The following is a 14,552-nucleotide window of genomic DNA, read 5'->3' on the forward strand; positions in this document are numbered from 1 at the left end:
TGATCACACACTGTACCCCACCTTTGTGGGAAACAGAGCAGTCACCGAAAGGAAAACGAATATTGAGGCATTTTTCAGGAAAGCCAGTTGGGGAAATCATAGACCCAAGCAGCTTCAGAGGTTGGAGTCCTCACTTATCTCTTCCTTTCACATCATAGCTTTTTTATAACAACGTCTATAAGCAGTTTACCGAAGTGTATTTCTAGGAACAGTATCCTATAAGATGCTCTTCAAAATAAATGAAAAAAAATTACTGCTAAAATTTGTGAAATACCACATAGTATAATCCTTTTAAAGAAGGTTACCATAATATTAATATGTTGAATGCCCTAAAAACCAAATTATTCCAACAAATTAAAGCTTTTTTTTTTCTTTTTGGTCCTCTAATATCTGTCGAATCCCATGGAGCTCTGTTCTGAGTAATACTCTCTGGAAATGCCGATCAAAAGAATGATTTTGTTCATGTTGATAATCCTGATTCACCATAAAATTTTAAAAATTATTCTAAAGCAGAATCTATATATCTTTATCTATTTGTAATTATTTAAGGAAAAAGCATTTACATTTTTAAATAAAATTTTTGACTAAATTTTTGTTCTCTGGAATATTCACTTCTCCAGAACAACTTATTTCCTTATATGAACACTTAACAAACAATCTTTCTTTTTTGTTGTTATGCATATACATAAATCCACTCTTTTTTAGATTCTTTTCCCATATAGGCCATTACAGAGTATTGAGTAGAGTTCCCTGTGCTATACAGTAGGTCTGTATTAATTATCTGTTTCATATATAGTAGTGTGTACATGTCAATCCCAATCTCCCAATTTATCCCTCCCCCATTTCCCCCCTGGTAATCATAGGTCTGTTTTCTACATCTGTGACTCTATTACTGTTTTGTAAAACAAACATTTCTTAGGTGAAAAAAAATGAGGTAAAGTTTTGAACTTACAGAATTAGGAACTATATTGCTTTTCATAATTTTATTTTCTTTTTTCAGTTATCTGACTGGATCAGGATTGGAGATCTGACTTCCCAAAATTGTCATCTTTTTGTAAACCTTCAATCAAAAGGCTTAAAAGGGGGAGGTATAACATTGACTTTACCAGGAGTAAATTCCATTTTTAGTCGCATAAAGATTATGTTTTAAAAATAAAATGAATGTACATAACATTTGGATGTCATGAGGGGCTGTCAGGGCCAGAGGAACACAGGTGTGGGTGGAGCCAGTGAGCTGTAAGGATGCGTTGGGTGGAGCAGTCTGCGGGCAGGGTCCTGTGGATGCTTGGTCGTGGCGGGTGGTTGTACCAAAATGGTGCAGATAAATTCATAGTGATGATTTTGTCTTAAGCACAGATTTCTTTTTTACTTATAAACAGATGTATTTTTATTCTGTGCATCTGAGAAATTATTTCCCTTCGCCCATGCTCCCTACGCTTTGCTGTCACCTGTCTGAAGGTGACCTGGTTGGTCAGTTCTGAGAATCTCCAGTTTAGGAGAGACTTCAGGGTATTTGAACTGGGCAGCCGTTGAGACATTGTGCCGTATTTCAAAACACTCAGAACATTGGTTGAGTTTGCGACCATTAAGGATGTCATAACAGGCACCAGAATCTCTGGCTTATTACTTAGTGGCAAAGCAGCCACAAAATAGCGCCATTTATTTCATTTGCTTCGGAAAATAGCAACACCCCACCATGTTCTTTATTTTTGAATTAATAATCTTATGTGACATTTGGTATATGTTTGAACATTTTTTAAAAACCTAATTTGTAGTTTAATTAAAAATCTTGAGCTTTGATAAAATTGAATCTGCTTTACTTTGTACTGAATCTGTTTAGTCAGGTAGCCCTCGTACCAGAGGGCTGCAGTGAAGTGTGTGAAGTCAGAACTTGCACACCTTCATTGTGTCTCAGAACCAAGTAACATGTTGATAATAGGCCAGAGGACTGGACTTTCTTCTAAATTGTTTTACCCGTGTTCTCAGGTCGATTTGGTCAAACAACTCCCCCACTTGTTGATTTCCTCAAGGACATTTTAAGAAGATATCCAGAAGGAGGACAGATTCTTAAGGTGAGGTGTGGGTGTGTGCATGTGTGCATTTACACTGATACAAATGAGACAGAGTAGTATTACTTACAAGGCCTGTTAGTATTTACATTTTAGAATTTTGTCTAGATTTGAATGGCTGTGTCTGTTTCCCTCTGCACCTGCAGTGCATACGCTGGATGGGATGGCTTGAGATGCAGTCCATGTAAATATGTGAGGTTTCAGAGGCAAAGGAACCCCCTAAGCTGCAGTGTGCTGTAGTCATGCAGTGTTGCTCTAGGAACATTTATTTGGTAATTTTATGTAATTATATAATGTAATTTTATGTAAAACATTGTGCAGGGGCATTACAAACCAACCAGCCGACCAAGTAAAATAAGACAAAACCCACATTCAGGGGCCATGAACCCATGCCTGTTTGACTCCCCTAGATTTAGAAGTTTGCTTTTTGGGAGAGTTTATTTAAAAGGATAATTGTTTTAGTTAAGTATTTCTATTTACAATATATTCTTTTAGTTTGAATACACTCATTAAAAAAACAAACTGAACAATCATAAAAGAATGCAAATGGAAGATACTGCAAAAGTTAGATTCTGTATTTAAGCTTAATAAGAAACTTCCTTAATTAAGTGTAAAAGTAGATCAGTTATTATGCATTTTCCTCTAATTATTTAGTGTTTATTATGTTCAATATCTTAGCTCTTACGATATTTTCTAGTTTAGATGGTAACATTTTAGAGAATAAGCACTAGGTCAGTTCAGCTTACCTTAGTATCAGTCATGCTCAGGCAGGCGCTGACTGGGGAGTGCTGTACCCTAGGGGGTTTAGTAATGATGAGGCACTGGGGCAGTTTAAGTCTGTCTCTGAGAACAGGATCGGTGGCTCACAGAAGGCTAATTTGAAAGCCATTTTTATATTGAGATATTAGGAAAGTGAAGGTGGGAAGGGTGTCATTATTGGGTTATGGGGGTAGAGAGAGGTGAACAGAATAAATTTAAGATAGGATTTAGTAGGGCCTCATCAATTCAAAAATGAGTGATAGAGATCCTGTTGGCAAACAAGGCAGTGGTCGTGAGCAAGGTCTTTGTACATTCTTAGGGTCAGCAAGCGCTGATGTGTAGTCCTTCCACTTTGCTTATTGTGTAGATATGTGTGCCAGCCAACTCAGTATGATTTTTGTCCCTTGGATATTTTAGTAGAATTCTACCACTTTAGATGTAATAGGAATCTTAGAATTGCCTAGACTTAGGCCACCACCTTGTGTGATGTTTGCTGAAATAGATCCAGAGAAATTTTAGTGACTAGCTCAAGATCTTATGCAAATTGGCACATTTATTGTGCCAGAATCAGTTTGAAAGAGATCCCCTGAGAAGAAGGGCCCCATCGTATTTTTTGTTCAACTTGGGACTGATAGTTGGAATCTGGGACTTGGGATGTTATCTTGTTTTCTTCATCTCTGTTGCCTAAAATACACATAAGTCTCAAGTAGCTATCCAGACGAAAGCAAGATCCAGCCTCTAAAGTGCTGTCGTCCTGTAAGTTAAACGTGCATCTTGCTACCTATTTAATTTTTATTTCTACCTTTAATATTATTTTATATTATACCCTAATGTAAATAAGAGTGCTAATTTTTAGGGATTCTACTAGACTAAATAGGGTGGGAGTGAGTCTTAAAAATCCCATGAGAAATGGAAAGTTGTGTAAACAGGAAGACTTTGCAGCTGATGAGGAGGTAGATAAAAGCGTGGTCAAGTGTTCGTGTTTGGGGTTGAACGGCATGTGGGATAACTGTCCCCAGCCTTCTGGTGTGCACGGGGTGAACTAACCACCCACCTGATGTCACAGCCAGCTCTCATTTGCACACTGCTCCCGCACTCAGTCTGATGCTTATCTTGTTGCGTGCGGGCAGTGCGCTGTGTCACCCGCTCTCATGAAGGCTTTGCTGTCGGCATGGCTGTAGTATCAGTGTACGCCCTCTGCAGTTCCTGCCCATCCCTGCCACCCCCCACCCCCGTTAGTGATTCCAGGGTGCTGGGAAAGTAAAAAATAGTGCCCCCCAAAGTTAGAGGTTCATGAGTGTGCTAATACAGGTGGATTATTCTGTGTCTAAAGACCCATCCATTTAAAATATAACCCCTTGATTTGGTTTGGTCTAACTCAGAGCTCATCCAGGAAATTGTCACCTGTTCTGTTTTTTTTTTTTTTTTTTTTGCTGTACGCGGGCCTCTCACTGTTGTGGCCTCTCCCGTTGCGGAGCACAGGCTCCGGACGCGCAGGCTCAGCGGCCATGGCTCACGGGCCCAGCCGCTCCGCGGCATGTGAGATCTTCCCAGACCGGGGCACGAACCCACATCCCCTGAATCGGCAGGCGGACTCTCAACCACTGCGCCACCAGGGAAGCCCTGTCACCTGTTCTTTACGTTAGACTAAACTAGATCGAATTGTACTAAAATATCCAAGGGAGAAAAATTATACTGAGTTGGCTGGCGCACAGATCTACACAATAAGCAATGTGGAAGGACTACACATCAGCACTTGCTAACTGTAAGAATGTACAAAGACCTCGCTCACGATGCAAATAGTGGGTTTCCTTTACTTATGTGTAATTACTTTTTAAATATTATAGGTAAATACAAAGATGGGCAGTATATTACTGTTTTATTAAATATTATTTTTTGGTGTATTTCTTGACTAGGAATTAATTCAGAATGCAGAAGATGCTGGGGCCACAGAAGTTAAATTTTTATATGATGAAACTCAGTATGGAACAGAGACTCTTTGGTCAAAAGATATGGCACAATATCAGGGTAAGAATCAATAATTAGTTATGGACAAGTTTTATTTTATGTACTAACAAACAGGTGAATTTTAGTGATTTACAACTGAGTGTTTAATGAACAGTCAAGTTACCACCTGTCCTTCACTTCTTGGCGTATTTAACTCCAAGAGATGTTTTTCTCTGCTTTTTGTGGGCAGATGTCTCTGCTAGTTGGTATTTTTACAGAGCGAAGAATAAAAATCTTGAAACTCAGAGTAATAAGCAATGTAAATACATAAATCTCTTTTTCTGTTCAGTCAACTTGTGAGCATTTATATCATTAGCGAGACAAATAGAACACTTCTCTGCATTTGGAAAGAAGTTAGAGGCTGTGGCTTTGTGTATCACTTTGTGCTTTGAGAGTGCCCTTGAATTATTTTGAAGTAGGGTGAGAAGAAAGATTGAAGGAGAGAAGTGAGTAAGGAAAATGAAAGTAAAGACAGTAAGAAGCGATAACGAACGTAAAGACTGCTGAAGTCCTGCGCTTTGAAGTGCTGTGTTGAAAAGAACATTTGTAACTTTTAGTGCAGCTTTAAAGTCAGTAGGGTGATTGTGAATGACTGTGTGTGGTAGAAAGTTATCGAGAAAAGGGAGGGTCAGTTCAGACTTTCCTGGACATATTTTTAAGGAGATTAAGTCATATATTTTTTAAGAGGTTTCATGATTTAGGAGGGTAATCAACATTACTGTTAAACATCTAAATACTAAATATTTAGCATTTATGATATATTTATTATATAAATACATATATTTATTCTTAGGTCATATTTGTGATATGGAAGTTGCATTTTTAAAATCCTATAAGGAGATGGGATGAGACGTAGTATGGCAGGAGGTTTCCATTCTAGCCCTGACTCCTGCCCCCTTCATGATCTTGGGCAAGTCAGCTCACCCCCATTGTTCATGTGTTCGGTGAGAGGGTGAAACCAGTCAGGTTTCCTGGCTCTGAGAGTCTGTGATTTAATGTAGTCATTGTTGAAAGATACCCCGTGTAGATATGAGGGACTTTTGTCTGAACCCTGATCCTGCACGGGGCTCCCCGTGGCCCACGTCCGTGGGGTGCTGGTGTGTGGCGTGTCAGTCGGGCCTGCCCCTCGTGTTTCCTCCCTGTGCCTGGGCGGGGCCCTGAGGCTGGCTGCCTGTCAGCCTTCTCCCCTGTGGAGCGGCGAGAACATAGTCCCCCCCCCCCCAGTCACTTTGAGGGTTCAAGGAGATTGTGTGTGTCACAATGCTTTCTGTCTGGTGTCATCCTGATTTGGGGAGTGTCCTGTAGAACTGTATACGGGAAGAGATCGGGAAGAGATCCTGGAAGTATTCTGCTTCACAATTCTCTCATGTCTAGGAGTTTTTCCTTCCAGCCCTGACTTCACCTCATTAAAAGAAAAAATTATGAAACAAGATTATTTAGCTGAGTTTATGCATAAGCATACTTAGAGAGAGGCTCTTTAAAGTGACGTCAGATTAGACAATTTTTTAAAACTTGCACATACAGAAGGAAGTGGACATGATCTTTGATCTCTTTAATTAACAAATGTTTGTTGAGGGCCCTCCGTGCTTGTGGTGTTTGAGGGTCTTTCTCTCGCATTCAGACATGAGCGGTATCTTGGCTGGTGTCATCTTCTTGGGTCACAGTTTTTTCCCTTTACTGACACTTAGTGTTGTACACGAGAACTCTTGAGTTCAACTTGTTTGTTATGTAATGAGATTACAAAAGACTCAGAATGTCAGATCTGATGCAGAAGACTCAGAGATCTTCCCCAGTTTCTCACTTTACTAAGGATTTCAAGGATGTGGTTAATGAAGAGGTACAAGTGAAGGAGTGTGGCGAAATCTGGGGCTCCCCCACGCCCTTTCCTGCTGTGTCTGAGGACACCCTGTGGCCTGGGTTTAGCAGAGGCAGCCTCCACGTGCTTGTCCTTCCTGCAAAAGCCTCGCGGTCTTGGCCTTTTCATATCCCCACTTTGACTGTTTTCCAAGTAGCAGCCACGCCATTTTTGTAAAGCAAACTGTGGCCAGCATCCCCATATCTGTGCTTGAATTCATAGGCACGTGAGAAGGGTTATTTTTCACCCTATGAAATAATATATTAACAGGGTTTCTTTAGTCTTCTTATACATTTACAGGTAATTCCATTCACAAAAATAAATAAATATTCTATTTAGGAACAAATTTAAAAGTAGTACACTGTGATTAATTTTCTTCTTTGCCCTGTGTTTTGAGTATCTAAGTCCATAATTTTTCCTTTTTGGATTTTTGGTCAACAATACTATATTTCTTCTGCTGGTAATTTTTACCATTAATTTGTAATTTCTGTTTTTTTTGGTTTTTTTTTTTGCGGTTACGCGGGCCTCTCACTGTTGTGGCCTCTCCCGTTGCGGAGCACAGGCTCCGGATGCGCAGGCTCAGTGGCCATGGCTCACGGGCCCAGCCGCTCCGCGGCATGTGGGATCTTCTCGGACCGGGGCACGAACCCGTGTCCCCTGCATCGGCAGGTGGACTCTCAACCACTGCGCCACCAGGGAAGCCCCGTAATTTCTGTTTTTAATGTGAAAACAACCAAACTGTAATGCCCAATCAGTCACTCCATTCATTTCTTTCCATCTTCCCATCAAATAAGCAATGTTGTGTAGAGGAAGTTATTGTAAGAGAAGTGAACACCGACGCTCCCTTCTTTCTCAACACCTGCATGTGCCTCTCGATGCCCAGGGCCAGCTCTCTACGTGTACAACAATGCGGTTTTCACCCCGGAGGACTGGCACGGCATTCAGGAGATAGCACGGAGCCGGAAAAAGGACGACCCTCTGAAGGTCGGGAGATTTGGAATTGGGTTCAATTCTGTCTATCATATAACAGGTATGGTGTTTGGCTTTTCAGTCTTGAGACTGAAAATTATTTTAGCCTATATTTTGTACTTCATTGGGTTAACTTCAGAGATGATACTGTTTTAAAAGGCATTTTTCCCAAATTCTCTGCCAGTGGCAAGAAGTATATCAATGAAATATCAGTGCGTCTTGTGTTTTCTCAGGTTACCATGGTAACTATACCAAATCTTCATCATGTGATGCAAAAGTTAATGCCATCATTTCTGGTGGAATCAGTGTAGTATATTAAGTCATTTTATGTGAGGTTTGAGATTTTACGTGAGCTGTTGAAAGCCTACACAAAATTGTTACTCTAAAAACTTTTACACTGCAAATCTTTAAGAGTCAGGCAAACTGATTTTCACAGATTTTCTTGTACATAGGTTTAAATAACAGGAAGAAGAAAGTATAATATCCAGTGGTATTGAATAACTGACAAGGGGAGGACCTTTGAAATGACTCTGGTTTCTCACTTTCCTCATAAAAATTTTACTCTCTTTAAACTTACGAGTATTTTAACCATTACTTTGAAATCATGCTTGTAATCTAGAAAGAATATGAGGTTTCTGATTCATAGTTATAGTAGGAAATACTTGAAACTCTTAGGGTAGACACCTCTAAGGGTATATGGCTGTTCTTCCAGAATCAGAGCTCTTAGTATTTACTATAGTTTTGTGATAAAACTTTTTTATGAAATTAGCACTTGTTATCGTTTAGTTTGAAACCGTTTGTGCATTTTGAACTTTCAGGAGAAGGAGGGTTGAGCTGGCAGAGCTGTAGCTGTAGCTAGAGTGGCACATAATTTATTGCCCAAACTGGGACACTGCTGAGAGTGAAAGAGGTGGTATTATTCTCAGACACTGGCCTGAATTGGGACTGCCCTGGGCAAGTGGGATATAGGGTCACCATCACTATGGCCCACTTTTAGTAAGCCTATTTTTTAAATTGCATTTACATTATTATGATATATTGTATGATATTGTGTTAAGTAATATTAGTTATGTGTTATGTAATAACAGTGATGAAATCATTATATAGCAATTATACGAATATTAATATTCATGTGTTCAAGCATTTGTGAGTTGCTCCTCACATCTGTGTCATGTAGTAGTCTTTAAATTTTATGGGGCACACACGTGAGTTGCACAAGCATGGAGCCAGCTGTACGGGAGTGAACTGTTTAGAGATTCCCCTGATGGTCAGCATCTGCTCTCACTGTGGATTTGTTCGCTATCGGAGAACGAGCACATTTATGTGGGACAGTGTTACCCGGGGTGCTGTTCTCTAATCTGAGGATCCGCGAAGTTCTTGAGTCCTGCTTTACAACCGTCAGGAGCCTCCCTGACGTAGTTTCAATAGTGGGAGTGGAACAGGGAGTGTGGACGAGGGGGCCGTGGACCGGCGTTGCTGGTGGACATGGTGGCTGGGCCGGTGGATGTAACGTTTCCTACTTAAAATACGCGAGAGCTTAGGAGTCGGCGGTTGTGACACCTGAGGCTGTGGTCAGTGACCACGCGTATTACAGGTGGACCTCACGGAGTTGTGTCTTGTGTGAAGGTTAGGCCCTCAAGTCACTGCCCATTTCTCACTCGCTCCAGGGCACGGTGCTTGCTGATCATCTGTGTTGTTCTTTCCCTTCCCTCTTTTCTCAGAGAATCTGTGGTTGAAGTTTTATTTTGAGCATTGGCTGCAACTCTGTTCTGTTTAATTGGGTTCACTTGGCTATGGGGAGCGTGTAAATATCCAAATTCTCTTTACGTATTTTAATTGTTTAGTAAGTGTTTGAAGATGTGTCTTAGGTTTTCACAACAATCATGTAAAGTCTCTCGATGCCTGGTACTTTTTGAAGCAAAAGGGAAATCATTTTTTGTGCTCAAAGAATTCTATTTCCAAAGCTAGATTTAGTTTGTTTTTAGATAAATCTGTGTAGAGTCATCTTGTGGCTCATGCTTTTTCGTGTGTAATATATGATAGTAACTATGTATTGTAGTTGTGCTTACAGTTGTCCTTTAAATTTCAGAGTTGATCATGACTTGAATTTTCCTTTACAGATGTTCCTTGTATCTTTAGTGGTGATCAGATTGGGATGTTAGATCCTCATCAGACACTTTTTGGTCCACATGAATCGGGCCAATGTTGGAATCTCAAAGAGGACAGCAGAGAAATTAGCGAACTTTCAGACCAGTTTGCACCATTTATTGGCATCTTTGGCAGCACCAAGGAGACGTTTATAAACGGCAGTTTTCCAGGAACATTTTTCCGTTTCCCCCTCCGGCTACAGCCCTCCCAGCTTAGCAGTAACCTCTACAATAAGCAGAAAGTTCTCGAGTTGTTTGAGTCTTTCAGGGCAGATGCAGACACGGTGCTGCTCTTTCTGAAAAGTGTGCAGGACATCTCCTTACACGTCCGCGAGGCCGACGGAACAGAGAAGCTGGTCTTCAGAGTGACTGCTAGTGAGAGTGCAGCCCTGACACAGGAGCGGCCGGATTCTATAAAGATCCTGGGGGCCGCCATCAGTAACTATTGTGAGAAGATTCCCAGCAACAGCATAACCTGTGTCACGTACCCTATAAATATAGTTTTAGAAGATGAGAGTGCCAGGGGTGCACAGAAAACGTCTTGGCTGGTGTGTAACAGCGTGGGTGGGCGAGGGATTAGTAGTAGGCTTGATGCGTTGGCTGATGAGTTGAAGTTCGTCCCCGTCATTGGAATAGCCATGCTGCTGTCAAGTGGAGATGAGCAGGAGGGAGGAGCAGCGTCCGAATTCTCCGGGAAAGCCTTCTGCTTCCTTCCTTTACCGCCTGGCGAGGAAAGCAAAACCGGCCTCCCAGCTCACATCAGTGGCTTCTTCGGCCTGACGGACAATCGCAGGAGCATCAAATGGAGAGAGCTGGACCAGTGGAGGGACCCGGCCGCGTTGTGGAATGAGTTTCTCGTCCTGAACGTCGTCCCTAGAGCCTACGCCACTCTGATCTTAGACTCCATAGAACGTCTGCAGGCGGGAAGGAGCCCCGACCTGCCCCTGTCGGTGGACGTCATCTACAAGCTGTGGCCCGACGTCAAGCGGGCCACGGCGCACTGGCAGCCCGTGTTGGAGCCTCTGTTTCACGAGCTGTTCCAGCACGCAGTCCTGTATTCCCTCAGCGGCCACTGGGTCCCCTTGGAGCAGGCTTGCTTCTCGGAACTGGACGAGAGTCTGGAATGCACCAGGTCCGTGCTCAGCTATCTCCAGAGCTCAGGGAAGCAGGTCGTCAGGGTCCCGGCCCACGTGGCCGCCGCCGTTCAGCTCGCCGTGTCCAGCGCGAGGCCCGTGAGGAAGGTGACGCCCGCGTGGACCCGGCAGGTGCTGCGGAAGGCAGCGCACCTGGGCGGTACCAGCGCCGCTGAGAAGCTGCATCTGCTAGAGTTCGTGCTCTCCGACCAGGCCTACGGCGAGCTGCTGGGGCTGGAGCTGCTGCCCCTACAGAACGGAAGTTTCATCCCTTTCTCCTCGTCTGTGTCCGATCAAGATGTGATCTATATAAGCTCAGAAAACTATCCCAGGTATGCGCGGACCCCACCTTCTGCCCCTGCCCGCACTTCAGTTGGCTGCTGTGAAATTCGTCAGCTGTCAGTGTGGATGTTACCTTAGGGTGACTTTTGCAGAGCTGCTTGTTAAAATAGGAAAGGATACATTTTTACATTCTAAGGTGAAAGGCATCCAGATATTTACCGGTTAAAGAGCGGGTCTAAGCAGTTGTTTTTCTTGGAAATTCCAATAACAGAACACAGAAAAGAATGGTTATAAAGAGCTAATAGTAACTACAGTTAGTCAAAAGTGAATTATTTTGATGAAGTTAATTTAAATTAATTAAAATACCACACTAAGTAATTCTTTATAACTCAGGGTGTGTATTGACATTTCAGAAAATAAAATGAATTTTATTCTAAGAAGTTTAGACAATTTCTGGATTTAGATATGGTCCATGATGTCCTCATGTTTTAAAGTGAAGCCTGGGTAATACTTGATCAAAACGTGTTGCAGTGTGATTAGATGTGTGCCTTATAATTGATGTAATATAGTAATTACATTTAACTGGCTTGAAATTATATGATTGAATTTCTGTATCTTAGAATTGTTAGAAGATTAACATTGCTGTGTTTCTTTCACTCTTTAGGTCCCTTTTCCCAGGTCTCGAAGGAAAATTTATTTTGGATAACTTGAAGCCTCACCTTCTGGCTGCTTTAAAGGAAGCTGCCCAAACCCGAGGTATTACAGCTGTTTAGTTGTTGTTGTTTTTTTAATATATGTATTGATAAAAATGACAGTTTATGTAAGTTTCCTATTAAGTTGAACCGTTCCGAAATTATTAGTTATCCATTTTAGACGTTATCACTCAGCAGTTCCATGTGGTTCAACTTCATGTACTTGTTGTAGTTTAAGATGTGTCAGTGCTGGATTCTGACATGCAAAAGAATCCGAACGTGATACTGTATTTAAAAGTCTCTTGTCACGGTCTGGCGGTGTGCCTTTATGGATGTGGTCCCTGGCACGTGCGCAGTGCTTTGCAGGTTTCAGTGCTCCCCGTTTCTTTTCCATTTGTGCCCCCAGCCTCATCCCTTGTAGCCTATCTGGTGGTGAGGGCACTCTTGTGGGTTAGAGGGCGCATACGCGGAGAGAAGGTCATCAGCCTTGCTCTGTCCTCACACCACCTGCCTCCTCAGTTCTGTGTGGCTGTCCTGAGGCAGCGTTGAGGAGATGCAGGCTGACAAAATGACCTCTGCCGCAGGGCCAGGAAAGGGCACTCCTGGGGTCGTAGCGAAGGCTGGGTGTCCTTTATTGGGAATCCTTTCTGGGAAAAAAATCACCATGGTTCTGTTTAGTATTATCTTTCAACTTTTGTGAGCATCCTTTCTCTTGTAAGACTGTTGCCTGAACATTTTCAAAGTTAGATATTGGCCTGAAAAATTCTAGATTTGTCCTACTAGTTGAGGTTGTAAAGCATATTCTTTGTTATGTGTCTTTTATACTATATGCTGTTTTCTTTTCAAAGGTAATGATTGTGCATCATTCATGTAAACAGAAGGGAAAGGAGCTGGAATGGGGGAGGCGAGTTCAGGATGGAGCAGAGTGACGCTGAAGGGAGTGCGGGTGTGAACCGGGAGGGTGTCCCTGGGACACTGCTGTTCCCAATATCGAGATCCCTTCCTTAACTGGGAATTGTCATCTTCAGAGTAGCCTTTTTGGGGGTCTAAACATGGATTCCTACTACTCTGCCATTCTTTGCTCCAAAGTTTTAGAAATCCTTACTTTTCAAATTCTCTATTACATTCTTACATAAAAACGTCACGTTGAAATATAATGTACGTACAGAAAAGTATACATATCTTAAATGTAGGCCTAATGAAGTCTTATAAACTGAACATGCCCAGATCAAAACCAGAAGACTGCCAACACCCAGGGACTCCTGGCTGCCTTTTCTGTGACAGTCCTGTCCACTCAAGGGTAACTGTGACCCTGACTCTTGATAGCACCGATTGATTCAGCAAGTTATTGTACTCCCCGTGGGGGGAATCACAGTGTGCACTCTGTCCGCTGCTTTCGCTTACTCCGAGTTTGTGAGATCCGTCCAGGCTGGTGCACGCAGTTGTAGATCACCCTTTCTCATGGCTGTGCTATTTCATTGTGTGGTTTTACTTTCTTCTGAAGACAGAGTTTTTGTTAATGGCCAGTAGTTTCTGAGGTAGCTAGGGGTTTGGAAATCAGTCAGAAGTTATTCAGAATCAAATCAGGTGGAAGGGGTAGAGAACCAGCAGAATCATACTGCTTTTACTCAAATGTTCCAGTACCCTGTAGCACAGAACATGGCCACAGCTTGCTTCTCTGGCCTTAGATGGATGGGGTACCTATTGTAATATTTTTAGGGACAAATTAAATTTATATACTCTTAACTTTGGTAATTTGACATTGTTATAACGCTGAGTCTTTCCACTTTGTATGTCTTTTCATTTTCTCACCTACTGTGGCTTCTGATTTGTTATTGTAGGATCATACCAATACCATGTTTTATCTCTGGTTCCTGGTTAATTTTTTTGACTGTTAAACTAGAAGAGATGTCTTCACTGTGTGTGTTGCCCGTAACCTGTGGCTCAGTTACCCCAGAAGTTGTCTTCGTGGTCACTTTTCCTATCTTGATTAAAGTATTGGCCTGCCACCCTTGTGATTATTTAATAATCCTGATCTCTAGCCTTTCCGGTATTTTTATCTGGCCATATGGGTGATGGGTAACTGCTTCCTGGGTATCTTCTCTATTGCTTTTATACCATTGGTTCCAGACAAAAATTTGTTTTTGATACTACTTTATTGCCATGTTTTGGGAACATTAAACATGAAACATGTATAGGGACTGATGGGGACCCAATAAATGACACCTCTGCTTTCCTGAGAGCCGCGTCAGTGAAGAGATGCACAGAGAGGGATCCAGCAGGTAGACGTCGCCAGTCTCCCCTGTGTTACTGATAATCCTGGTAGTGGGGCTCCTGGCTTGCGGCGCGTGGTGGACTTGTGCTGTGACCCCTCCAGAGGCGGGTGAGCTCGCCAGGCCAGTTGCAGGGGCACTGGGAGACCTCGGGCTTCCTTCCTGGGTACGCCCTGCCCCACGAGTCTCCCTGGGCAGGGGCAGAGCCTCTTCACCCTGACTGGTTGATAAGTCATTCCTCTTTCTGGTGTGTGGGGCAGGTGGGGAACTACGAGTGGGGAGGGGAGAGGCCGAGAGTATTACGTCTGTGTAGCTCCCTGCCTGTGGTAGGGAACGTCCCAGATGTCTAACAGCACTGGGTCTTTT

The 14,552-nt window shown here is 42.5% G+C and overlaps 1 protein-coding gene across 2 annotated transcripts in view; it reads left to right on the forward strand.

Annotated features, from left to right (window-relative positions):
• Positions 1 to 14,552, forward strand: part of SACS (sacsin molecular chaperone) — a 76,536-nt gene that overhangs the window by 42,532 nt on the left and 19,452 nt on the right. For both annotated transcript variants that reach the window (XM_067713727.1, XM_067713728.1), the window contains 6 exons: positions 1,001 to 1,088; positions 1,987 to 2,072; positions 4,745 to 4,856; positions 7,574 to 7,720; positions 9,780 to 11,271; positions 11,886 to 11,977. In XM_067713727.1, coding sequence (XP_067569828.1) covers positions 1,001 to 1,088; positions 1,987 to 2,072; positions 4,745 to 4,856; positions 7,574 to 7,720; positions 9,780 to 11,271; positions 11,886 to 11,977 — 2,017 coding nt within the window. The remainder of the gene's footprint in view (positions 1 to 1,000; positions 1,089 to 1,986; positions 2,073 to 4,744; positions 4,857 to 7,573; positions 7,721 to 9,779; positions 11,272 to 11,885; positions 11,978 to 14,552) is intronic.

Source organism: Pseudorca crassidens, chromosome 18, assembly GCF_039906515.1.
Source record: "Pseudorca crassidens isolate mPseCra1 chromosome 18, mPseCra1.hap1, whole genome shotgun sequence".
In the NCBI taxonomy this organism is placed as follows: domain Eukaryota; kingdom Metazoa; phylum Chordata; class Mammalia; order Artiodactyla; family Delphinidae; genus Pseudorca; species Pseudorca crassidens.